Source organism: Manis pentadactyla, chromosome 6 (genome assembly GCF_030020395.1).
Source record: "Manis pentadactyla isolate mManPen7 chromosome 6, mManPen7.hap1, whole genome shotgun sequence".
Classification (NCBI taxonomy): domain Eukaryota; kingdom Metazoa; phylum Chordata; class Mammalia; order Pholidota; family Manidae; genus Manis; species Manis pentadactyla.
Genome location: NC_080024.1, coordinates 8,099,059 through 8,125,305, shown reverse-complemented (window position 1 = coordinate 8,125,305; position 26,247 = coordinate 8,099,059). Strand labels below are relative to the sequence as shown.

General features: G+C 33.4%; 2 protein-coding genes across 4 annotated transcripts in view; one reads left to right on the top strand and one right to left on the bottom strand.

Moving 5' to 3' along the window:
- PSMD1 (proteasome 26S subunit, non-ATPase 1) overlaps positions 1 to 26,247 on the top strand; it is an 89,062-nt gene that overhangs the window by 24,413 nt on the left and 38,402 nt on the right. The window contains exon 16 of the mRNA XM_036912403.2: positions 654 to 718. Coding sequence (XP_036768298.1) covers positions 654 to 718 — 65 coding nt within the window. The remainder of the gene's footprint in view (positions 1 to 653; positions 719 to 26,247) is intronic.
- On the bottom strand, positions 5,318 to 24,512 carry HTR2B (5-hydroxytryptamine receptor 2B). Of its 3 annotated transcripts, none has more exons than XM_036912410.2 (4): positions 23,328 to 24,512; positions 21,785 to 22,391; positions 11,947 to 12,147; positions 5,318 to 8,458 (listed from the first exon to the last, which is right to left on the bottom strand). In XM_036912410.2, exons 2-4 carry the CDS (start codon positions 22,200 to 22,202, stop codon positions 7,566 to 7,568), a joined length of 1,512 nt encoding a protein of 503 aa, XP_036768305.2. In that variant the 5' UTR covers positions 22,203 to 22,391; positions 23,328 to 24,512; the 3' UTR covers positions 5,318 to 7,565. The 3 variants fall into 3 exon arrangements, with proteins under 3 accessions (XP_036768305.2, XP_036768313.2, XP_036768323.2); XM_036912418.2 differs by having other exon boundaries at positions 21,785 to 22,031; positions 23,328 to 24,511; XM_036912428.2 differs by having other exon boundaries at positions 21,785 to 21,844; positions 23,328 to 24,511.

Sequence of the window (26,247 nt, the reverse complement as noted above, 5' to 3'; positions counted from 1 at the left end):
AGGACAGAATAATAATATGTCAATATGAATGGAAGTCCTAAAGTCATTTCCGTACAACTTCTGAAACCCTACTCCAAGGGCACCTTTATATGCAAGGAACAAGACCGCTTGAGTTTGTGTAGCCACCATGGAATAGGGACATCTATCTAATGAACAAGTAGAACCACTTCTTTTTATAGCCTCTGAAAGTTAGTTTCCAGGTACCCCTAAGGGACATGCCCTGTTATGTAAGAGACACTGCACAGGAAGGCCACTAGCCATGTTTCCCAGGCTTTTTCCACTTAAGTCATTCCTTTATAATTGCAGCATGTGGAATGTTCCAAATGTTTGTATCTTGCTTGAATTTGGGATGTAATTTTCTTTAAATTAATATTGAAGTAATAGCTGTATATTCACTATGGCCCACAAAAGCAGTAGTGCAGCTAAAGTTGTCTTTAGAAGTAGCCCTGCATCTGTACCTTCACCAAGTTTTAAGGCTTCTAAGCCCTGAAATAAATTCTCATGAGCTTTTCTAAATTGGGGAAAGACATTCTAATAAAGGAACAATAAGTTGATGAGTTCTAATTTAAATTTGAATGTGGCCCTCACATATCAGTTTATTCTAGTAATAAAATGCATAGTATAATGTAATCGTCCTTTTAAATTTTTCTTAGGTCAGTGACGTTAATGATGATGTCAGGAGGGCCGCAGTAGAATCACTTGGGTTCATCCTATTCAGGTAATAATTTCTAACTTCTGATTCTATTTATTCCATTTCTTTTTGTAGTCAGTAACTAAACAAAAACTGAATAGTTGAGGAATACATACAGGTTTAGAGTGAGGACTATTCAACAGTAAGATAAATAATGTTCAACTGAAAAAGAAACGAGTATATCTTGAGAATCTGAGAACCTGTTTGAGAAGTAGTAAAATGAATTACTACTTCTGTTTGTTTTTTCATAATATTCTGCTTATGCACTTAATTTTTTAAATCCAAGTCTAACACCTTCACCACTTCCCCTTTCCGTGTATATGGGTAATTCAGATGGAATGCTGTCTCTTACTCAGCTTTGTAGAGCTCTTGAAGCTCCTTAATGAGAGTAAATAGGCTTTGAGTGCAAGAGTGAAAATTTGCAGATTTAAAAAATTATTTTGGACTCACAGATTTGGAGATTTTCTTGGTAGAGTAGTTGTAGTTGTGATTAGAAGTACATAATCTGAAACCAATCTGCTAAATCTTGGCCATGCCATTTCCTCCTTGCTAAGTGAGTTTGGGCATATTACTTAGTCTCCTTTGAGCATCAGATTCCTAATCTGTAAAATGGACATAATAATAAGTACCAATTTAAGAGTGTTTTTGATGATTAAGAAAATTAATATATCTAAAGCCCTTAGAACAGTGTCTGGCACTAGTAAATGCTATTTAAAGCCTGTGATAGTAGTGGTGATTGTACTAGTTGTGGTAGATGCAGTAGTAATTCTTGCTCTAGTTCTTACTGTCTGGTTATCACCAATCTCAAATACCATTGTTTGTTTTAGTTAAGGTACTTTTTAAAATACAACAAAGGAAAATTAAAAGTACTTCTTTTAGCTCTGTTTGGACACAGCCTGTTATAGCTTATTTATGATGAAATTACACAATAAAGGAAGTTCCCCAGATACATGTTAGATGAGTCTCATGTCCTTTTAATCTCTGGTGTAGATTTTCTACACCAAGTTCCTGGGAGTGAACCTTTGCTGTAAAAATTGTAGTATAATTCAACAAATATTTTATTGACATCCACTGTGAACTGGTTATAGGATCTTCTCTGTAGCATCTATCATCCCAGCAGAGGAAGCAAAAAGGAGCAAAGCAAAGCACAGATGTGTATGTCATGCTAATAGATACCTTCTTGCACTAGGCAGTTCTGTTCAGTGAAGTTCTTCAGCCAAATACTAACCTACTTCACTGTGTTACCCTAAACCCTCATTTATCCAACTTGTTCACAGATGCTAATGAGCAAGCCTTCACTAAATCCTGAAGACTAGTATTTACACAGATCTACTAATCTGGTACCTTCAGTACAGGATATGTGCTTACTAGATAATTACTGTTTTTTAGTAACCCCATAGAAGTGTCAGGTGTTCATTGATTCCTTTTCTAAGATATAAAACCTTTGTGTATTAAATTATTCTACATCTTTTCAAAAGATGTGCAATGCAATCCATACGTTTAATTTCTGGAGTCCTCTCCTCTCTTTGAACATTGGAATATTTTGCCACTTGCAGTCTTTTTTATAACTTTGCCGTTTTCTGTTTTTCCTCAAATTTTGTCAGCAGTGGCACCATAATTACATCGACAAGGTCTATTTCAGGGAGCTGGTTCATTTAAACTTAGAGACTTGCATTCATTTAAGGCAGCCAGTCTCTTCACCTGTTTTGCATTTTTGTCAGTCATAACAACATTACTTTTCTTTTTTTTTTTCCAGAGGGCATCTCTCATATTTATTGATCAAATGGTTGTTAGCAACAATAAAATTCTGTATAGGGGAGTCAATGCTCAATGCACAATCATTAATCCACCCCAAGCCTAATTCTCGTCAGTCTCCAATCTTCTGAAGCATAATGAACAAGTTCTTACATGGTGAACAAATTCTTACATAGTGAATAAGTTCTTACATGGTGAACAGTACAAGGGCAGTCATCACAAAAACTTTCGGTTTTGATCACGCATTATGAACTATAAACAATCAGGTCAAATATGAATATTCTTTTGATTTTTATACTTGATTTATATGTGGATCCGACATTTCTCCCTTTATTATTATTATTATTTTTTTTAATAAAATGCTGAAGTGGTAGGTAGATGCAAGATAAAGGTAGAGAACATATTTTAGTGTTGTAAGAGTGCAAATGTAGATGATCAGGTGTGTGCCTGTAATAACAATATTACTTTTTATCTTTCTGATCTAAAAATCATTCTCCTGAGCTAAAAGATAGAAGTGGAATGGTTCTGTTTCCTCCCAGTCATCTTGGCATGTCATTCTTGCCAGACTGTAACCTCAACCTTTCCCTGTTTTTGCTCTAGAGTTTAGACACTAATGAAGAGCAAAAACAATAAAATGGTTTATTATTGTCACCCAAAGAGATTTGTTTAATTCTTAGCAGAGAATTAGATAGTAAGTATATTCTTCTTGGTGAACCCATAGTAACTATGGGCTTATGTATAAAAGAATCCTCATGATGGTCTCTTACTTTGTTTAGTTCTTCATTGTCAACCATTAATTTTTACTGTTAGTGACTTTATATTTCATATAATCAGTGGAGTAGTATGTATATTCTGTCACAGGAAATTGAACTTCATGAAATTTATCTTTTCCTTCCTTAGTGACAGTGCTTTGCTATGAAATTATCAAAATTCATGTCTGCCTTTGTATTTCCTGTAGCTCACGTACATGCTAGATTTCCAGTTCAGCAGCAGAGGTCTCCCATGAGCTGCCTGTAGGCTTTACTGAGATCTCTACTACCTAGGACTGTCACATCTAGCTAATGAGTTGCTCATGTGCTTGTTATTTCTAAGGGACCATTCTGAGTTTTCTTTCATGATATGGTGCTTATAAGGAGTAGAAACTAGAAAAGACTTGAGAGATGATTTTTTTCTTCATAGATGAAGAAAATTAAATGTAATCATCTTGTCTAGGAAGCAAAAACCAAGTTCATTAAATTTTTTAGTGCTATTTCCCTGGAGTGATAATTTTTAAAGGTGAAGGAAAGTTGGAAATCAATGAATATTCTCATTTTTTTTTAAAGAGAAGGAAATTGAATCCCAAAACAGTAATCAATAAAATTCCCTTTGTCATAGATTTAAATAGTAGAACTGAAATTCCAAACAGGTCTCATGATGGATACACTACTACCTGAGTGGTTCTTTTAGAATATTTGTATGCTGAAATTTCCTCATGACTAAGGTATTTAGAAAGTTTCTCTCCTTTCTACTAAGGATCGTAAATGGTTTCTGATGTGTCGTTTACTTTCTTAATGTGTGCTCCATTTTACATTTCTTCTCTTTTAGATGTTGCTTTCAAAATAACTATAGACATTCCACCTTCTTGAATGTTTTAAGATTTTATTTCTTCTTAATTTTTTAAACTTTTTAAGTACTTATTGGAGATTTATTTCTTCTTAATTTTTTAAAGATTTATTTCTTCTTAATTTTTTAAACTTTTTAAGTACTTATTGGAGAGGAACACTGAAAACATGTCAGTAGATAGATATAGCAACTAAGATAAAATTGCCTTTGGGAAACTAAAAATTCTCATGTAAATTAACTCCTTCACTCTCAGTCCCGGGAATTGTTGTATTTTCACTATTTCTTTCTCCTGATGTTTGTGGGTTAATCGTAATATGTGTGATAGAAATAGAAAACTAAGTTGAAAAACATTCTTACCAAGATGAAATAAATGTAGTACATTTTTTATCTAATAAATAAGTGATTATTGGTCCCATTGTTATCAGTCTAGTCAGCAGATTTTATTACAACAACTGTACAGTACTGTGCTAGGCACTGGCTGAAATACAATTGGAATTGATTAGAATCCATTTCTAAGTTAACACTGGAAAAGAAAATGAAGAAAGAAGTTAAAAAGAAGCAATGGTCTTAACATACTTGTTGAAATTAAGTTGCTATAATGCTGAACAAATTGATGATCTGATAATAGACCTTTTTTAAAGTTGATAGTCTTGGAGGTCCCTGGTTATCTTTGCAATGACTTAAACTGTTATGATATGAAACTAAATATTTCTCAATGTATACATTATAGTTGACTCTTGAACAACATGGATTTGACCTGAACAGGTTCACTTATGTGTGGGGTTTTTTCAATAAATATATTGGAAACTTTTTTGGAGATTTTTAACAATTTGGAAAAACATTTTCTCTTCTCTGGCTTACTTTTATTGTAAGAATAGTTTATAATACATACACAAAATATGTATTAACTAACTTTATGTAATCAGTGAGACTTGTGGTCAACAGTATGCTATTAATACAAGTTATGGGGGAGTCAAAAGTTGTACATAGGTTTTCTACTGCACAGGGGGTCAGAATCCCTAACTCCCATGTTGTTCAAGGGTCAGCTGTAATGTGCTTTCAGATATGGGTAGATCTTACAAGATGAGAGGGAGATTCTTGGTGCAGATGTTTTTTAGACCACAAAAAATGGTTCCTGGAATGTAAAAATGTTGCCTCATTATAGATCCTCAGAATTTGAAGAAATCCTAACAATCAACTAGTTATCACCAAGTACATGAATCATCTTTACAATAACTCAATTCACAATTTTCTATCAATATGATAACCTATTCTCCAGTGTTTTCTGTTTCTGCCTCAGTATCTTGGTGTTTTTGTTCTAGATGCTGCAACGTCCTTGTTTTATTTTTGTCTCTTTCATTTTTTTCTCTACACCTTTGTCTTCCCCTCTCCATTAATTAACAAATGTGAAATAGAATTAAATGTGTTTTTTTTTTATTCTTCTTCTCAAGAGGTACAAGCTATTCCTTTTCTTTCAAAGTTAAGACTATTAAGTAGAGTCCCTTTGTTGCCATAGGTGTGGTTAACTTCTGAGATTTGCTTCAAATTTATAGATTTAAAGTATTCTTGAATAGCAATATCAGTTATATATCAGTGGTTAAAGTTTTGTGCTGTATTGGAGATGTATATTTAGTGACTTTCATTTTCTAGTCACTATGAAATATTAGAATGATCTTATTAACTGTAGAAAAATCCCAGATAAATATAAGCAAAAAAGATTTTTTTCCAGGAATTGAAGCTGAATAGTTTAAGGTCTTATAGTTAATTTTGTAGGTGTGTATATGTTTAAATATATTCACAAATTAGGAGTTAATGTAGAGCATATGGAAGATAGACCTTTTCATCTAGATTGTCTAGGAGTAGACTTTTGGCAGTATGGTTGCCATCTCTAGTATTTTGATTTACTGAAACAACTATATATGCCTTGAGATACATAAAATGCGGTTTGGGATACTGTTAGAATAATAGCTGGAAACTTAATCTTGTATGACTTGGCAAGAATATAAATTTTAACATGAGCCAAATCCATCGTATTAGAGACGAACCAAAATAGAGAATAATGACTTTTTTTTTTTTGGAATGTGAATTATTTTGCCTCCCTATCTGAGTAAGATCACCCTTAAGACTATTAAAAAGGACCTAGTGGGAAAAAGTGCCTAAAGCTTCAATGATTGAGGAATTAAATTTGGAATATACAATCTTTCTGGAAGATGACATAGAACCATATGTTTAGACCCATGTTCGAGGAAAGGATTCTGCCGTTTAGAGAGTATGTACCTGGTTCACTTATGCTGAGCTCCATAGCCAAGGCATTTCTTGAAGTAATTTTCTTAAACTGAGTTTCCTGGAGGGGACAGTGATAGAACAGCAATAGGTCGAGGCATAGATTGGGCCAACCTGAAAAGGAAAGGCTAAGCTACACACTTCACTGCAGAGCCCCTCAGCCTAAATTTGTTTGTCATTTTTTGGAGTAGTATGAAAATAAAATATCAAAAGCAAATAGAATTTGGCTACCAGCTGCAGAGTGCCCACATGTACTCATCCTCTTAAGAACCTACCAAATATAGGTGAGGAAATGGGGGCTCAGAAATTAAGTATCTTCTGTAAATGCAGTCAGTTAGCTATTAAGTAACATAGATGACTTATTCCCAGATCTAGCAATACAAAATGAAATAATAAAAGGCTGAATAAAAAATTTTGCTTCAGAAGTTCAACCAAGTCTTTGGGCAAGCTTGGGCAGCCACAATCTCAGTTTATGAGATCATTAAAGTTTAGGTTGCTAGATTAAGTTCCCATGCCTCTGGTTTGCATATGTTCTTTATGAGGTTCAGGTACCCTAGAGTGATTTCATTTGCATTTTCTTCCTCTGGTAGACCCACCTCTGCTAAGTAGATGTTTGGTATCAGCCATTTAATAAAAAATTCTCCCTCTGAGACCCTTTTATTTTGTGTTATAGTCAATGACTGTCCTTCCTACCACTACCATCCAGACAGTTGCATGATCAAAGCAAAATCATGACTACATTTAACTAAGCCAGACTATAAATGGCAATCTTAACTTACCTCCAGATGTGATCATTGTTTTATGCACTGATTTTTAGTCTTCTGTTACTATCACTGTTGTTCTGTGCTATGCTTTACACTTTTAAGGCCTTCATGAGTGAGTTAGTGCTTATTTTTGTTTCATTTCATTCTTAGCACAGCCTTCCATACAACTAGGAACAAAACAAATCCTTAGGATGACATTGGATTTTTTTAGCCTGAAATTTATGATTTATTTAATTTTATTTCTTTTGAATACCTTAACATTTAATGAGAGTGCTGGATTGTTTTAATTTGCAGCTGTACAAAATGATTCTTTTTCATGGAGCATTTTTGTCCAGATAAAGAAAATTGAATAATCTTAACACACAACTCTTAAAGAGATAATTTGATAATACGACATGAAGTTCTGTGTGTAATTCTTGGTACTTTATATCTGTTTCATTATTAGTTAGGTGAAAACTGTGCCATTCCTGCTATACATAACTGACTTGCTCTTCAATTTTGTCACTTTCATTTTCAGTGAGGAGAAGTGTGTCTAGTAGAATGATTGATGAAGATTGAATCGTTGAACTTCGGAGCCTCATTGGGCTCTGATACATGGCAGGATTAATCCCATTTCGAATTCCATGTTTCATGAAAAACTTAGAGTTCTCTGCCATTGGGTTCCGGAAGTAGATACTTCTGGAGCATTTTCTGAGAGTTTTTACTGATTTTGTGGCCCGGTAATTGCAGGTGATGTATCGGCCAAATGCAGCCCGAAATGTCTTGTTAAAGAGGGTGTAGACCAAAGGATTCACCCCTGAGGAAACATAGCCTATCCACACAAATATCTCCAGGAGCATTTTGAGAGTAGTCTGGTTACAGGAATCACATAAAACTGAAGTTATATTTGTAATAAAAAAGGGGCACCACATAAGCAAAAAGAGGAAAAACACAATCCCTAGAACCTTTGAGGCTCTCTGTTCATTGGAAATGGTCTGCACTGACTTTTTTCCAACTGTGGACATTCTTCGCATAAGTATGTCATCACTTGAGTTGGACAGAGTTTTGTCCTTGTGAGAACCATCCAACATTGCCACTTTTTCAGGTGAAGAGCAAGGTGTTTTATCCCTTTGGAAAACTGTAGATACAGTCAACCATGTTAGGCGTTGAGGTGGCTTATTTTTGATTAAGTAAGCTTTCTTCTGTAAAGCATGGATAGTGAGAAAGTAGGTGACAATCATGATTACCAGAGGTATAAAGAAGGAAGCCAGTGAGCCAAAGAGCATGAAATTGCTGAAACGATCCTTTGTCAGCCCACAAGTGATGTTGTTTGGGTTACTCACATCAGCTTCTATCCCTTTAATAGGGACTGGGATGGCAATGCCTAAGGAAGAGAAAACAGGATAAAATGAGTTAATTCTATGACCTTTGACCCTTAGATTATATTCTTAGAGTTTATCTTAGAGTCTAGAGTTTATGTTAGTTACTTAGAGTTATTTAGTGACTTAGTAACCCAGTGTATTGTAATTTCTGGTATTCTCACTGCAGAATCCATCAAAGTACTTATCAATGGAAGATTTGACAAGTAGAACCAAGTAAGAAACGTGTTTTTAAATAGATTGGTTAGTGATTTCAGGTATAATTAAAGCTTCCCTACAGCTGTATTTGTTCTTCATTTCTCATAATTATTTTTGTTCATCTACCCCAGGTTAAGGAAAAGGGATTCAGAAAAGAAGCTGCTTTTATCTTAATATCCATGTAGTTTAATCTAAAGAAACTTCAGAGACACTCATGCAATATCTTGATTCTGAATACATATCTGTTTTATTATCTTTGAGATTATATTAACATTTGTGAATGTCTTTTCCTTGTGACTTCAAGATTCAGGGTTCCTTTAATAGATATGAAAGGAAGATATCTCATTCTAATTTTGTAATGCTTTAAATACCATGAAGTAGGTATTTAAATATTATCTTGTGTAGTGAAGTAGCTTATTAGAAAATCAGATACACAAGGGTTAGTCTGAATCCTTTCCCTTTGAAACAGCAAACACTTAAAAATAAGTCTGAATTGATCTTTAGACACCTCTAGAATCATTGTATTGTTTTATGAATCTAAAAGTACTCCATTATGTACACAGCCTTTTTATGGTAGCTATCGAGCCCTTGACAAGAATGTTTTCCTTAAACCCCTCTAGTGGAGGCCACTACTTTTTCTACTTCTCTTCAAGTACAAGGTCAGAAAGTGTATTCTGTATACTTAGTGTTCTACATTAAGGGTTAGCCAACCACAGCTGAAGGGCCAAATCTGACCTGCCCTCTGTTTTTGTAAATAGAACACAGCCACTCCCATTCATTAATGTATTGTTTATGACTACTTTTGGACTATTGCAGCAGAGTTGAGTAGTTGTAATAGAAGACACATAGACTGCAAGCCCCAAATATTTACTATCCTGCCCTTTGCAGAAAAAGTTAGTGGACTGACCCATGTAGTTCCTTGTTACTTCCAGGTAATAATTTCCCTGTTCTTTCCTCCCAAACACTTCCGTTTTGAAGTCTATTTAATCTATTTATAGCACTTTAATCTCCGTCCAGGTCATCTGCAACCTCCAGGACACTTGTCCCTCTTCCTCAGTGGTATCAGCACCTTGAAGTGGTCTTCATCTCCACTGCTCCATTGCTATCATCTTCCATGACTTTATCCCATTGATGATCCTTCTAACACCTTAATTTTATATTTCTTGAACTCCTTAACTTTTATTATTATTATAACTTAAAGCATCCATAAGTTCATTTAAAACTATCCCATATCTAAAATCATGAACTCTTGGTTTTTCCCTTTCTTGTCTTAAGACCACTAGTCCATCCTTCCTTCTCTATTTCCAGATTCTGCTAACCACCATCGAGGCTCACATTACCTTCTCAACCAGCTTGTTGGTCCATAACATTTAAGTTTTCGCTGATGCTTTTTATACCCTTACCCTCTTATTCTCCTTTCAGACCTTACTGTTGCCAGGTGTTACCCAGTATATAACCATAAATCCAGAAGAACGTGAACTCTTTTTAACACTTTGAGGAATGAAAAAACTGTACTAACCCCATCATCTGCTCTTCCATTTGTAAAATTACTGAATTGTCACTGATTCTGTAAGACAGTGTGATGAAATGAAAAGAGCATTGATTTTGGCTTGATTCTGAAAAGTTGTAATAGTCTTGAAGCCAAGTATTTTAAATCTTTAGGTTTCTTTTCTCATCTATAAAAGGAAAAAGTAGATTTATAAGATCCCTTCCAAAGCTGTAAATGGGGGATCTTTTTATTCTTTTCCTCCTGCATACTTAACATTCTATATTAGTCTAATTTGTTTACATATCTGCCATCCTTGAATGTAAAGATTCTTTTTCTTATTCATCTTTGTAGTAGTACCTAGCACATTATAGGTACTCAGTAAAAATTTGATCAATTTATAATTCATGTTATCCATGAGGTACCACTTAAACAGGCTGTTTGTTTGTTTGTTGACTTCATTGTATTTCACAGTTTCAAATGCTTCAGTTCTTAGGGATCCATTTTTCCTATTTCCTCCCAGCCTTTGCTCTACTCCCCCTACCCTAGCCCAGTATACACACCTCATACTGTCCCCTTTTCTCTCCTTCATTGCCGTGAGCTTACCAAAAAAATGTGTCATTTGCCCTGAATTACTTTAGTTTTACCCCTCTCCACTTTAAATTTTGGTAATTGTCACCCATTATTGCCCATGCCCTTTCCTTGGCTTCCTTTTTTTGGGGACCTCTTCTGCTCTGTCAGTCAGCCTTTGCCCCCAAACTAGCCTTTTCTCACTGCTTGCAGTTATCTCCATTCTGAATAGACTTTTTCTTGACCCTTATTTCTTCCCAAGCTAGAATAATAACATTCCTTACTTTTGTCTCCATACTTTGCCCTGGTATCATTATTTCAGGAATATTAAGGTCAATTTCAGTTTCTTGCTTTCCTACTTTTTTGCCCTAGTGGTCTTACACTGATTAGAGAGAAGTCAACATATTTTTCTTGCTTTCTTTTTAGCATTCCAGGTCTCTCTTGATTTTTTCCTCTTTGAATTTTTTTTACTAGGAAGAAGTGAATCTGCTGGTCAGACTTTTAATGATCATAGTAATTGTTGTAATTGATTGTTTTTCTGATATTAACTTTATGAGTGGTTTGAGTTACTTATTTTGTACTTCATGCTAAGATTATAATAGCAGCTATCTTTGAGCATTAGAGATGGCACAGGGGCATAAAACAGAACTATGATTTCTACCAATCATTTCTGAACATCATTTGCATCTCTCTAAAATCTTCTGATTAAACATATTCAAAACACATTTCCTGCCTTTAGTCTGTACATATGACTTCCAAGATGAATTAATGATCTTTGATACCTGCATACAAAATGTTTAGTTTGCTTTTTCCTTTTTTCTCCTTTCCTCTTTATCTTCTCAGGTGTGATTTAAGATGCATTTCAGTTTTTGTTACTTTAGTTTAATTTCAGGATTCTGCATGATACCTACCGTAATGGTTTGTTGACAAATATGAAAACTGCTTCCAGACTTAGTTTTCCTGCATGTCAAAATCAAAGTAGAATGATATCTCAGTGAATACTGGAAAGATAGTTCTTTCTGAGGACATGTGCTTCTGCATTTTCACACTTTTAGCTGATAGTATGGTTTAGAAGCTATGTGATGAATGTAATGGCATAAGGAGCTTGTGTTGATGTGTCCATAGGCTGCCTTGACCTCTCATGCTGAGTTTCACAGCCTACCAAGACCTTGTATTTTCCTAGTTAAATGGAACCAAAACCTATATATAGCACCCCACACCCTGACATTCCCCACATACCTATTGAAATTAACCACACCACTGTAATCTTGATGAGTGCTGTAGCTCTTGAGTTATATTGATTGGCCTGGATTGGCTTTTTAATGGCAATGTAACGATCCATTGAAATGGCACAGAGATGCATGATGGATGCAGTAGAAAAAAGAACATCAAGAAATAACCAGGCAGGACATAGAACAGGTGGGAGGGGCCACGTAGCCTCTGGAAGAAAGAAAAACAAAACAAAAACATTCTGCAAAATGGCAATCTTCAATCTGCTCTTTCTTTTTAAAGTAATACATATTTATTAACCTATTTAATCATTCATCTGAAATATTATGGCTTAACCTTCATAAGATAATGTTTAACTTCAGATAGTGGAGTCAGTAATATCAAATATATTTCTGTAGGTGATACCTTTTAAATACATCTTCTGTTTTGTGTAATAATTACAATCCTTTATCTAAATCAGCAGCTTAACATTTTTAGCATTTTGACCTTTGCTCTTTTGTCTGTTCCTTTTGTGATCTTGTAAAAATTTACACAGGTTGCAACTGAACTTCATTATTCAAATAAAATTTATTTTTAAGCTGCTAGTGCATAAAAAAGAGAAAATACACTAGAATGTGGCAAAAAGAGTATTCAAATAGGAGTCTGATGAGGCCTGGAATTTTGGCTTTCTTCTAGCAGCATGATCCTTGTCGATAGCAAACCCTCATTTGGAGATAAGTGGAATGATGTGGGGGGGGAGATTTGACAGAAATGGTTCTTGAATAAAGTTTGTGAAAGGAATGGCATCGATTATTCTGAGGAAAAGTGGGTTATTATCCTTCCATTTACCTTCATTTATTCTAGGCACTAGAAATATAATTAAGCAGTATAGACTTTGGTTTGAAAAGATGCTTCAGGATTTAGACATAGTACTTACTTTATTTAACAAATCTTTATGAAATAGCACTTATTATATATGTCATACAGTCTTAACACACTTTAGAAATATTAACTTTTCTTAAATTTCAGATTGATACTAAGTATTCTACATAGTTTTACAGAAAGTTTACTTCAGACAAATATCTACACTTAACGTGGTTTTGATACATTATGCACTATACATACATCTGCTATCTACACATTTGTAGTTTCAATAAAGCTTCAGTTTGTTTTAGGGTTCACCCTAGAATATTTCAGTTACAGTCCATTTTACCAAAACACGCACATGCACTCACACACACACATTTTAGACCTTGCTATAAACACAAATTACATGGAACAAATGGTATACATAGGAGCTATCGAAATCCGTTTTGTGGTTTAATTGTTTTATGTCCATTTACAAAATGCAAACCTCTTTTCTTGTCTTTTTTTCCAAGTACATATGACTTTGAGAGGTATAAAATGATTAGAATAATTGAAGGTGGACCAAGATAACCATCTCAGGATTTCAGAGCACCAAGAGACCCTTCAGTTGTTAACTGTCTAAATTCAAGAAGCCTGGGGGCAGAGAGGTTAGCATCCCAAACCAAAAAAAAAACTGTTATTTAGGGAGAGAGTTTTAGATAGACTTGAATTTTTTTTAAGAGTAAAGTAGGATTTCAATGAAAAATATTTGTGTATTTCATTTAAAAAGGCTGATAAATCCACTTTTTGGTATCTTCTGTTTCCAGAGTTGGTGTGTATCATTCTTAAACAAAATATTAAATTATTTCTTCATAGGAACAAAATCAGTATGAATTTTATTCATAAGGAATAAATGTTGCTTGGTACTTGATTCTGTATTCAGCAACTTATTAAAAAAGGATTAAGGCATCAGGTAGGAGTAATTCATACTATTAAGAAAATTAATCAAACTTTTCCTACTTCACTGAATTGGGGGTGGAAGGTGAGGATTAAGGAATGGAGATGATAAATTATAGAGTCATTGAGCTAGAAGGGACCTTAAATATTATATCACTGATTTTTGCAGTTGAGTAAATTCAGATACAGTTAAGTCTTTGAATATGAGAGGGAGCATTTATTTATTAAAACTTCCGTGTAAATTGAAAGTGTTCTTTAGAACCTTGCTACTCGAAGTGTGCTCCTTTAGAGCAGCACACTTGTTTAGAACTGCAGGCTCTTGGGCCTCATTGCAGATCAATGAGTCAGACTCTACAGTTTCTGGCGTTATGTATGCAAATTAATGTTTGAGAAGCACTACTTTAGAAGACTGGGAAAGGTTGTGTCTTGAATCTTAAAAGATGCACCTACATTCTCTGTTATTAGATAAGCAACTCAGAATGCCTTATAGAAAAGAACTTATGGGAGACCTCTCAAAATAAAGGAATGAATAAAGCATGGCAGAGAAATCTGTGGTTAGAAACAAGCTAATGAATTAGACTTTCTTCCTCTTAGTCATAGTATTCAGATTTTCTGGTAATTAGTGGAAAAGGATCTTGGACAGTCAAAAGCAGCGATGTATTCTTTGATCTGATCTTAAGCAAACTAACAATTTAAATAGAGTTAAAAGAATCACTTATGTTTAAGTGTTAACAGTGGAAAATACTTGAAAGTGAGACTTCATTCTGAACTGTCCTGAATCAAAAGGTTAGGACTGAGTAGAAAGTAGAAAAGTACTCAAATCTAGAGCTACAACCAGATGTTGATCATAGTTAAGGATTTTAAAAGGCAAATAATTCATGTCTTATATCTTAGGTTTCCTTTCTTTAAATGCATGCCATCATCTTTAAAATGGGTTGTTAATAATTTAAACTTGTCTATTCTAATTATGGATTGCATTTTTAAAAATTAAGGTCTGGAAAATTCTAGTCATAAATCTAGTTATCCGTGAGCAGGAAGTCACAACAGAACTCTCATATAAAAAGTACATGTCTTTGGAAATAGACTCTCTGATCCACATACTCCTAATTATGGGCTAAAAGGAAAGCTCCGATTTAATTAAGCCTATGAAGTCTTGTCAGCCTCGCTTTTCAATAGAATGAATGTGTTTTATAAACTCCAGTTTTGGAACAAAATGGGTATTAATGCAGGTCGCTATTATTATTTGAGTCAGTGCTTTCTTATTGTTAACAGTAGAAATATTGAGACATGGTAGAATTTTCTTAAGAAAAAAATACATTATAAGGTTTCAGGTTAAGAAAGATGGGACTTTATGATTCAAGTTTCCTGAAATACTAACAAATTGACTTTTTTTTTTTAACTAACAAGTAATGAAAGACTGCATTAAATTAATAGAAATCTTTTATACAAAACAAAAAGAAGAAAAGGTGTAACTGCCTAAGTAGATTCAGGTAATCTAAGAATTTATACAAATTAAAAACAATTCTTGACATTCAAGGGACCTTTCCGAGTTCAAGTAGTTTTCATCCTGAAATTGTTTTCTTCAGTTAGTATTAAATTGATAAGCTGAAGATCAGAAAAGTTTCTTACTATTCAGAATAGCTGAAGGAGGTTAAGTTGTTACAGTGAGTTAGGTTAACTATTTTAAAACTGTTATTTTATTAGGAGTTTTAATTTGTTTTAAGTATAAGTTCATTTATGTGTTGTATGTTATGTCCAGCTTATTTCCATTAGAACTTAATTTATTATTTAAAATGGAAGCTATAGATTTATATAAAAAGAAAGAGGAAAATGTATCTAAAAGTCAATTTAAGGGAAATTATCAGGTATTTGAACTAAACTAATTACTGCTGCTTGGGGGCTCAAAATTTAACTTTTTCCTAAAACCTAAGACAGGAGGTGGAAAAATTTGAGTTATGTAGTGTTTGTTGTCCCACAAAAAGAAAAAAGACATAATTTATCTGAAAACACAAGTCCCATTTTTTACCTATTTCCTCCATCTACTTCCAAATTTCTCTGAGCACCTAAAATAATTACAGATTGATAATAACATGAGCAAACCAAGATTTAGGTGAGTCTTGGGTTATAGACAGTTTATTATCTAAAAATATTCATACAAATATTTTGCTGTTTAAAATAAAGACTTGTGTGCTTTAAATACCACTATTCCCAGGGGGTGCTAGAATTACCATTCGGTTATGTAAGTTTCTATTTGTCTCCCAGACAAGGTTCAACAACTTAATAGAAAATGGGCCTCAGATAATATCTTCCTCAGAAAAGAGGTCTGGCAATTGTCTCAAGTATTGACATAAGTATTGGTTAAGACCCAAATAATTCTGTATCGTTTAATATAAAATATAACTTTTAAAAAATGCTGGATTCTGCCTTGCCCTTAGAGAAAAAAATCTATGGTCGTCTTGTTAGAGTTATTTAATATGTAAATGTTGGCTGTTTGCCAAATATGATAGTTTGGGTTGATAAAATTTCCTATTTCATTTGAGAAAGCAGAGTAATAAAGATTCAAGAGTGAATTCTAGAGTCATTTATTCTGGGTTCAAATTATGTCTCTGCCATTTATTTATTACTGTATCCTCTCTTGTAAAATAGGGATGATACTACTACCAATTTTATAGGGTTCCCTTGAGGGTTATGCATGAAAAGTGTTTATAACAATATACAGCATCGTGAAAACATTCGATAAATGTTAGGTCTTAATTACTATTATTGTTTGACAGAAACTAGCCAACTAGCCCAGCCATTAAAACACTCTTACTTAGGAACAATAAGCCATTATCATCAGTGTAAAATAAATTTGTCTTCCTTCCTGCTGTACCAAGAATGCATGCATCCAGTTAAACTTAAAGCTGTACTTCAAAGAAAAAAAGGCATGAGAACATGTTTAACTGTTTAACTTTTCATTAAATTTGACATGAAAGTATGCCTTCTACTAAAGTTGAAATTTATTTTATATATGTGGCAAAGAAATGTAAATAACTTATGTGCGTTGCCATGCCTAGTTGTTTGGGTTTTTTTGTGTTTTTTGCATTCTTCTTAACTGGTACAAAAATCTGAGGTTTTTTTTGTCACCAAAAACTCTTGTTTCTTAATGAGATAGACTCATTCTACCTGAAAGCTGCTTTACCTTCAGGCAGTTTTTTAGTTTGAAAATCTGAGTTATATCATTAGTTCAGAAAATAATTGACAGTATTTATAAGTCTGGGGCATAATATATATGCTTTTGAGAATTTGAAAGACGGTACTTTTAAGGACATTCCAAGAGGACTGTGTCTGTAGTTTTCACCAAGTAAATAGTTCATGAACGTACTGAGGACAAATCCTAAAAGCCCTGACATCCAAAAAGGACACAGTTTTCAAGTACATTTTTTTTTCGTTACGTACAATAAATTGCAGAAATCCTAATGTACAGTTTGATGAATTTTGACCTATGTATATGAGTACACATTTTTTTAATCTCAGAAATTCTTATATATTTTTTTTTATCTTCCAGAAGAGAGACATAGATCAGTGCCTAAATCTTTATTACGAAGCTTTTGTTTTGTTTTTGTTATATTCCCACATTTGAGCATATGAAGTATGCTTGGATTAGATGTCTAATAGGATAGTGTTTTAATGTTTCAGTTGACTTAATACTTATAAACATTTTTGTTGGTTTTTAAAATTTCCACTTTCCCAAAAGAAGTGCCTTTAATTGCCTTGCTCCCTCATTTAAGAATTGGTAGGGCAGCATTTCACTCTATAAATGAGTACCTGATTTTTTCTTTTACTGCCATGCATCTATTTCATCTCTGGTCAGACTCATATCTAAACTAAATCACATATTTCAGTGTATAAACCCTTTGCATACTCTACCAATACTTGCCAGTTTTTAGTGCTGGGCCCTACTTGACAATTTCACAAGGTATCTATGATGTAAGATTTAGCATTCCTATTTTATAGACAAAGAGATCCAACTCTGATAAAAGTGATTTACCTAAGCCAACACAGAAGAACCAGTATTCAAAGCCTGGGGTGTCTTGTGTCATACCCCCATCTTTCAGTTATTTTTTTATGTCCTTTCAGTTGCACTACAAATACTGTTTCATGAGATGTGGATTAAACCTTAAATTATAAATAAACAAGTAATGACCAGTGGATGATCAAATGCCATGTTCTCTCCCTTTACATTTTTAATCATGTATTTATTTGATGAGATATGGAAAGTTCAGAGACGTTCTTAAACTGTGAACATCCTGTCTTATTTATGTTGGCATTTGTTCTAGTTTCCTTTGCATCCCACTCAAGTATTTCTAACATAGGTACTTTTTTTTTTTTTGAGAGGGCATCTCTCATATTTATTGATCAAATGGTTGTTAACAACAATAAAATTCTGTATAGGGGACTCAATGCACAATCATTAATCAACCCCAAGCCTAATTCTCAACAGTCTGCAATCTTCTGAAGCATAACGAACAAGTTCTTACATGGTGAACAAGTTCTTACATAGTGAATAAGTTCTTACATGGTGAACAGTGCAAGGGCAGTCATATCACAGAAACTTTCAGTTTTGATCACACATCATGAACTATAAACAATCAAGTCAGATATGATTATTCGTTTGATTTTTTATACTTGATTTATATGTGAATCCCACATTTCTCCCTTATTATTATTATTATTATTATTACTTTTTTAATAAAATGCTAAAGTGGTAGGTAGATGCAAGATAAAGGTAGAAAACAAAATTTAGTGCTGTAAGAGGGCAAATGTAGATGATCAGGTCTGTGCTTATAGACTAAGTATTAATCCAAGCTAGACAAGGACAGCAAAACATCCACGGATGCAGAAGATTTCTCTCAAAACAGTGGGGGGAGGTGAGGTTCTAAGCCTCACCTCTGTTGATCCCCAGTTTCTCACCTGATGGCCCCCCTGTGACTGTGCCTGTCTTAGGTTAACATAGGCACTTTTAAACCTTATATTACAAGCGCCTATTTTGTGGTCATGGATTTTAGGAACTATAGGCAAGACAGTAAAAAACTAGAACCGTAAAGTAAAGGTTTAGTTCCACTGTTCCTAGAAAGGAAGAAGCAGCATAGAAGTTGAAGTAACACAATTTATTTGAAAGGCCACGTTATGCCAGTTGTCATAATCTTGATAAAATAGAAATTCAAACAGTTTGTATATTCAAATGTTACATAAATCATTGGTGATATTGCTCAGTATAAGAGCCACTATTAAAATTTCACTGTTCTCCCCTTTTTTTAAAACTTAATTCCATTAGAATGCTAGCCAATATAAAGTTTCTGTTACTTTAATTGCATTTCCCAAAGATAACTAAAATCACTCATAGTGATAGTTAACTTTTTATGTTTAAAGAACCAGGGACACTTGTTTGTACAAACTTTAGAAGTTCTGAAGATTATGCCTATGAGAGGAAAAATACACAAAATCTACTCCTGCCTTTTAAAGTTATCAAATTATTACAAAGACATTAATTTAGGAAGTCTTAGTATTTGTTAACATGTGAAAGCCTATCAAAAAGATCAGTATTTTAAGTCAGGTCCCCATTTATATGTGCAGTTCCCAATTTATGAATGCATTTTGAAAGTTTTTAGAGGGTAGCATGCATTTTCTCATACACTTTCGCATAGAAATAGAGTAATGTTTTCAGTAATTAATGCAGTAATATTTTAAATAGTGGCTAAGTTCCCATGTTCATTTTTTAAAAATTTACTAACCCCCTACAGAGCTTAATTACTAATAGTAAAAGTATTTGGGGTCATGAAAGATTTTATTTTGTAATTAAAAAGTAAACGTCTGAAAGAAGCATGGTTAAAATATAATTATTTAGGACATAAATAGGAAGACACTCCAAATAACTTACATTAAAATATGTTGGGTTTTCAGCTTTTTGGCAAGAATATCCTAAGCCCCAAAAATGTTAATGTAAGCCTAGTTTTCTTCTGTTCTGTTTTTGTTTCTGTTTTTATTCAAGTACAGTTGATACAATCTTATATTGGTTTTAAATAATACAACACAATGGTTCAGCAGTTATCCATGTTATTAAATTCTCACCCCCCTAATGCAGTTATTATCTGTCAACAAAGAAAGATATTACAGATTCATTGACTATATTCTCTGTGCTGTACTACTATACCCGTGGCCAACTTGTGGTACGATTGAGAATTTTTGTGCTCCTCTATTTCCCAACCCCTCCTCCATGGCAACCACTAGTCACTTCTCAGTGTCTATGAATCTACTGCTGTTCTGTTCATTCTGTTTTGCAATGTAAGCTTAGTTTTCTACTGCTGGATGTCTGTTTTCCTATGGAAAATATGGAATGATCTCTCTTACCTGTTTTTGTGTTTTGTTAGCTTACTTTAAGGAACTTCAGAACTTTTTAAGATTCCTTAACTAGTTAACTGATAATTTAGGTATCTACCACAGGGTTTTGCATCTAGTAGGTGTTTGATACTTACAAACTTAGGGATTTTTAAAGTTAAAATTCTACATAACTCATTCAGTTTCATTTATTCAACATGATGTATCAGTTAAATTTTATGATAGTATGAGGTGAGCATTTTAATATTTTCTGTCTGCCTAGCAAATCACCGTTTAAAGAGTGTGATTTTACACATTTAGCTACTGTTGAGTGTATGGAGATGAGAGCTTGCTCAAATGGCTGTACAATCACCAAATATTCATAAATGTTCCTACTTTCATTTAAACTTTATTCAGAATTAAGAAATTTTTATGTTCTCCTTTAGAGTAAAATTTCTTAATTATTTTCCATGGTTACCAGTAGAACAAGATTATTGAAAGGATTACAAATTTATAAAAGGGAGGGAGATAGTCATATTAATGATTAGAAACTCTATTAAAGCAGTAGAACCTTACTCGTTACTGCTTGTCTTGCCACAAAATTTAAAACCAAGATAAATGTTGATTTACATAAATGGTAAGTTCTTCAACCTGTTACCATCTGATTATATTTGAGAGATCAAGTACTTAATTTTAGATATCTTTCTATAATTACTTATAAAATTACTAAAGTGTAGCATTTAAACTTGAAAATAGTAGTTTGAGTGGCAGTTTTTCTTCACCTTATAATATACATTCTATTTCTGCCAAGCAGTGAATAAATTAATATCCTCTATGCTGATTCTTGGTAGCTTTCATAATTCATCAGAATTGTTTATGTTTACCCAGATTCTATAACTAGAGATGATCTGCTTGAATCAGAAATTATTTCATTTTGATATCATCTTTTTTTATTATAATAAACTTAGATTTCAAACTGTATTTTTATTGTAGTAACTCAGGCTTTGGTCAGTTAATTTAATAGCCGAGAGGTCTGATATTCCTCTTACATATGTCAAAGACACAGATAATCAAAAATCATAAAAATTAAACAGATGTATCATCTCTGGGAAGGCTCTGAGCCAGACCATTTCCTTCAGCAGCTAAACAGTTTTTTCTTAACAGGACACTTGTAAGAGTTATGTTTAACTCTATAAAGTACAAAAACTGTAAAGAGATTTCAATTTAGAACAATTTCAATTTTAAATTGGGGTTTAGTGATTTAAATTGAATTGAGTAATTCAACCATACCACTAATAATTAACACAGCACATAACTGTCACAGAAGTGTCCTAGCTATTGCTTTGTCAAGGAAAAAAGTACTGAAAATGAGAAAGTGAAAGTGTAGGTCTTTTCTCACTATAATTTTTAGGTAATGTATGCAGAAACTATGAACATTGCTAACTTGAATGACTTTTTAAATGATTTTATTAGATGGCTGAGGAGGGAGTAGAATTGTTTCTAAAAGAGTATTTTTTTTGGTCTTTAAAACTGATCACCAACCATAGAAAATGATGAAAAATGAGGGACCATTTACTTACTGTATCTTTAAATAATCCAAGTTATCTTTAAAGATTAAATGAAAAAAAAAGATTAAATGAGTATCCCTTTCTCTAATAGCATATCATAGTTCTGTGGCTTGATGGCAGGAACAAAGTGAAATACTTACCAAACATTATTGTCAAGAGGGCAATCGGCATCACAAACAGTCCAACCAGCAAATCAGCCACTGCCAGGGACATTAGAAAATAATTGGTAGCGTACTGCAGCTTTTTCTCCAGTGAAACAGCCAGAATAACAAGGATGTTTCCACCAATTGTGGGTATTATCACCATGAGTATCAGAAGAGCTGCCCAGCGCAGTTTATTTCCCTGTTCTTCACCAGTCTGTTTCATTTCCTCTGGTATCGATTCTGTCTGTAATCCAGACCAGTTAGAAGAGATAACGTGATCAAATGAGCTTTGCAAAATTTGCTCAGGAATTGTGCTTTGTTCTGATATTCTATAAGAGAGAGCCATTCGCTGTTTTTCTGTGATTTGATCTGATTCCAGATAGTGGTCAGCATGGTCAGTAGCTAAGCTGGTCATCTGCTCTTTTAAAGCATTGTACCCATGCCAAATATTCAAAGCCAAAGCTGACTCCTTCCTTTTAGAAGAATTTCAAGTTGGGTAAAATGAGAGCTTTCATGCATCTGTCCATGTCTGTAGGTAAGGTTCATGTGTTCAGTATTCTGCAGAGGTTCAGATTTCAGAAGGCTTGGTGAAAGAAACCAATAGCTGTGAAAAAAGACTTATTTATTAGTTTCTCTCTTTTTTTTTTTTTTTTTTTTTGCTGTAGTGGTAGTCATGAATTGAGTGGTAGAGTCATTTGAATTTGAATACCAGAATTCCTCCTAAATATTAAATATATGGATTACATTATGTATTTTTGAAAAGCAAACACTTGAACTTAATATCCCCTCCCTTTTCAGTAGGTCTCTTCTGCATTTGTGACAGTGCAGCCAGTCCCCACAAATATATTCCTGATATGATTCAATTAATGAAACAGGAGATACATTAGTTCTTTCGGTGGTTATAGTAAAAATCTAAGTGTTCCCTGACCCTTACACGTCTTTTTACCTTTACTTTAGAATACATACAGAATAGAAATTTCAGAACACTAAATAATTATAAATAGAACTTTTAGGACACACTGGCTACCCCCCTAGAAACACTCCAAGGTTCTAAATAAATGATATACCAGCTAGGAATCCTTATTTGTAATTGGGTCTGATCAGGTCTATCTTAAAACTGTCATTTAAGCATTTGAGAATTGCTTCAGTTTGAGAGAAGCAGGGGAAAGGGGTATAACTAGGATCCTAACAATTGTTTTTAGTAATTTTGTCTTTCAGGGAAAGCAAGTCTCTGCAACAGATATTTTCTAAATTTATCACTTGGTGCCATATTTGAATCAGTTATTTTTTTTAAGTAGTATTTTTTTTCCTTAATTTTTCCAACTTCCTTGGGAAGGAGAGGAAGCTAAGAGGAAAATTAAACCATTTATTCATAAAATAAAATCTGCAAATGCCATATTAAAAACCTCCCCATTAACACTGGTAAAAATTTCATTTTAGTTTTTAAACCACTGAATAGAAATTAAAGATTATGGTAGCAGTTTTTGAAGAACGAAAAAGCCCTTTAGATTAATTCTGTATTTATTTGTTAAATACTTACCTCTTATTTGCATGTTATTTCCCCAAGCATATCATCTTATCTGCTCAGTAGACCTGCTTGCTGCTGTGACTGAAGTCCTCCTCCCATAGACTTATTCTGAGCTTCCAGCACTGGTGCTTGAAAGCAATAAAACAAATGTGTTGTATAACTGCAGGCATGCCAAGGAGGTTATTTCCTCTATGATACATTCATTTTTAGGGAGTAGCAGCATTCATTATAATTCATAAAACTACCAGTTAAGTATGTTGAACCGGTTCGTGACCTGTATTCAAGTTGTATTCTTGAGAGCTCTCTTTACTATTTGGGGATAGTAGTAAACTCTGTCATTTTAGTTTAAGATAGTTCTTTGAATTAACCCTGGACTGCTTTTCCTTTAGAAAAATAAAATACAGTCTAGAGATTCTGCAGCTTTCATTCTGTGAATATTCTGCCCTGTGAATTTCCAGAGTTCTATTTTCTAGTAGTGAAACAAGATTCTTAGCCAGCTTTTTTAATGCTTTGCTGTGGAACACAATTAATTTGCTCTGGTTGCAACCTTTTATAGAAGAGCACAGAAAGGTCTGAACTGTACATGTATACACAGGTTTTAGTAAAAACTTTTTCATTCCTTGTTTCTAAATAGATAACCTCTGGATTTGGCAGTTGGTTCATGGCAGTTTTATTTTCTCACATATATTGGGAAGAGTATACGATATGTAATGAACTACATATTTCTGCTTTATTTCAGAAAATCGGTGTAAAAATCTTAACAGCTATGCTATAACAGATCATCATAAATCATTCATATTTTAATTATTTCTAGAATTGCAATAGCATTTGTGCCCTCTTTCTGTTTCAAATTTATATTCCTTAGCTAGTGTGAAAGGCACTGGAAAATACTTTGTTCATTTCAGTTCTGCTGAACACTTCAAATTTTATTCAGTATTTGCTGGGGTTTTTATTAACTCAAAATTCATATTTTAGAAAAGATATGTGCTAAAAATTTTGGGTGAAAACAAAATAATACTCAAGAGCAGTCAGATGGATTTTAATGTGCCAGAATTTCTCTTCAGAAATATGGAAATATTTTTAAATGTTGCTTTATTCTGAATCACAGTTTGGCGTCTATGCTTATGCAGGCAAATTTGCGGATCTGTAAAACAAATAATGTCAGACTGAAAATAGCACCATTTTATTCAGTGAAAAGACTTGTATGAAATAAGCCTTCACTGATTTGAGTTTATAGATAAAAATTTTTTTAATTGAATATATTATAAAAATGACAATTATTATTGTTGCAACACTTTGCCAATATTAACCCTTTTTATCTGCATTCACTCACTTTTTTTTTTTCATCCTTAACTAAAAGTACTTACAATTGGTACTTGGATTATTTTTAATTTTGTATTTTTAAATTAGTTTAATGGTGAAGGGACATAATCAGTTAGAACAACTACTTATTTGGCAACTTTTGTTAGAAGCATGGCTGAGAATCAGAAAGTCAAATAATAATGAAGTAAATAAAAGAGTAGATGAATCTGTAAGTGGGCAAATAACTAAGACCTGTGCTCTAAAATCCCATGCATGTTAAAAGGCAGCCTTTAAAAGTCTCCACTAACCTTTTTAACTCCACACACTCTGTCACTAAAACTTGGCTCTCCCCACCTTTGATGAAAGTAATGTTTGCACATGGTGGTAAATCTCAATAGTACAAAAGAACGTTTAGTGATAAATGCACTACTGAGACAGTTTTAACAAACACATTTCCCTGCCTACTCCAGAGTAGAGTAACAAATTAAATGGAGGATAAGCACTTAGATAAAAGCAAACAGGGTCAACTAAAGAAACCAGAATTTAAAAGTATAGGCATGTGGTCTACTCAGAATAGAGGCTTGTAACTCTTGTATAACTCAGCCCTCCACAATCTTATGTACTATAGTAATTGATATCATAGTGATGATTTCCACATATTTTTTAGAAGGTTAAATCATCTTTATTCAGCTCTGTTTTGGATAGCAGGGGTATGTGAAATACATTATTTTTTAAAGTTTCCGATCCAGAGTGGTAGATTATGACTCTTAATGGTAGAATGAGATTTCAAATATTTGGAAACTCCATTTATGTAGAATATCTCATTTACAAAGAACTCCAAATAAATTAATTCTTAGTAAAGCAGCTTGAAAATCAGACTCTAATCTGACCATAACCAAAAAACTTAATTGGTGCATTTTTTTCTAAAAATTGAGCTTTATCCCTGATGCCTTTTTAATTTATTGAATAGATTTTATCTTTGATTTAAAAGGCCAGTCTGATATCATTTACAGGTCTTAGAAGACAGCTTAAATATCAGACAAGGACATTTTTTCTTCTCAGTCATAATCATCATCAAACATTAACCATAAGGAATTTTTAACAATATGCAGATTGTGTCTAGTACATACTCATTTGTGAAATATTCATTGAGTTCAGTTTGCTCATGGATATAAATCAATGAACAAGATAAACATTTTCTGCTCGTGTGTAATTTATATCCTTATCAGGGGTGCAAACAAGTATATTGGTAATTATAATACAGACATGGTAGAGCTGTACGTGGTGATCTCATTAAACATTTATGGCTTTAAATAACTGTCTATGTACTAAAACTCCCTAATCTCTAGCCTAGACTTTTCCTTAAACTCCAAACTCTTAGAATGTTCAGTTACCTACTCAGTATTTCCCTTAGATGTCTAAAAATCATCTCAAACTTAAAATGTCCAAAACTGAATTTCTCCTTACTTGCATATCAGCTCCATTGGTTTCTTTATCTCAGTTAAAAACATTTGCACCTTCTAGTCTCTCTGACATCCTGTATTTTATGCAGAAATTTTACCAGGAAATCTTGTTGGTTCTACCTTCAATATATACATGAGGGTTAGGGGCACCAACCACTATATAGTTG

Bases quoted from the DNA above. Each gene is read 5' to 3' on its own strand.
- HTR2B (XM_036912410.2), bottom strand. From the start codon at position 22,202: ATGACCAGCTTAGCTACTGACCATGCTGACCACTATCTGGAATCAGAT. The intron at 12,148-21,784 runs GTAAGTATTTCA...TCTTTCTTCCAG, and splicing joins CCTCTTGACAATAATGTTTG to AGGCTACGTGGCCCCTCCCA. The intron at 8,459-11,946 runs GTATGTGGGGAA...TCTCTTCCTTAG, and splicing joins GGTGTGGTTAATTTCAATAG to GCATTGCCATCCCAGTCCCT.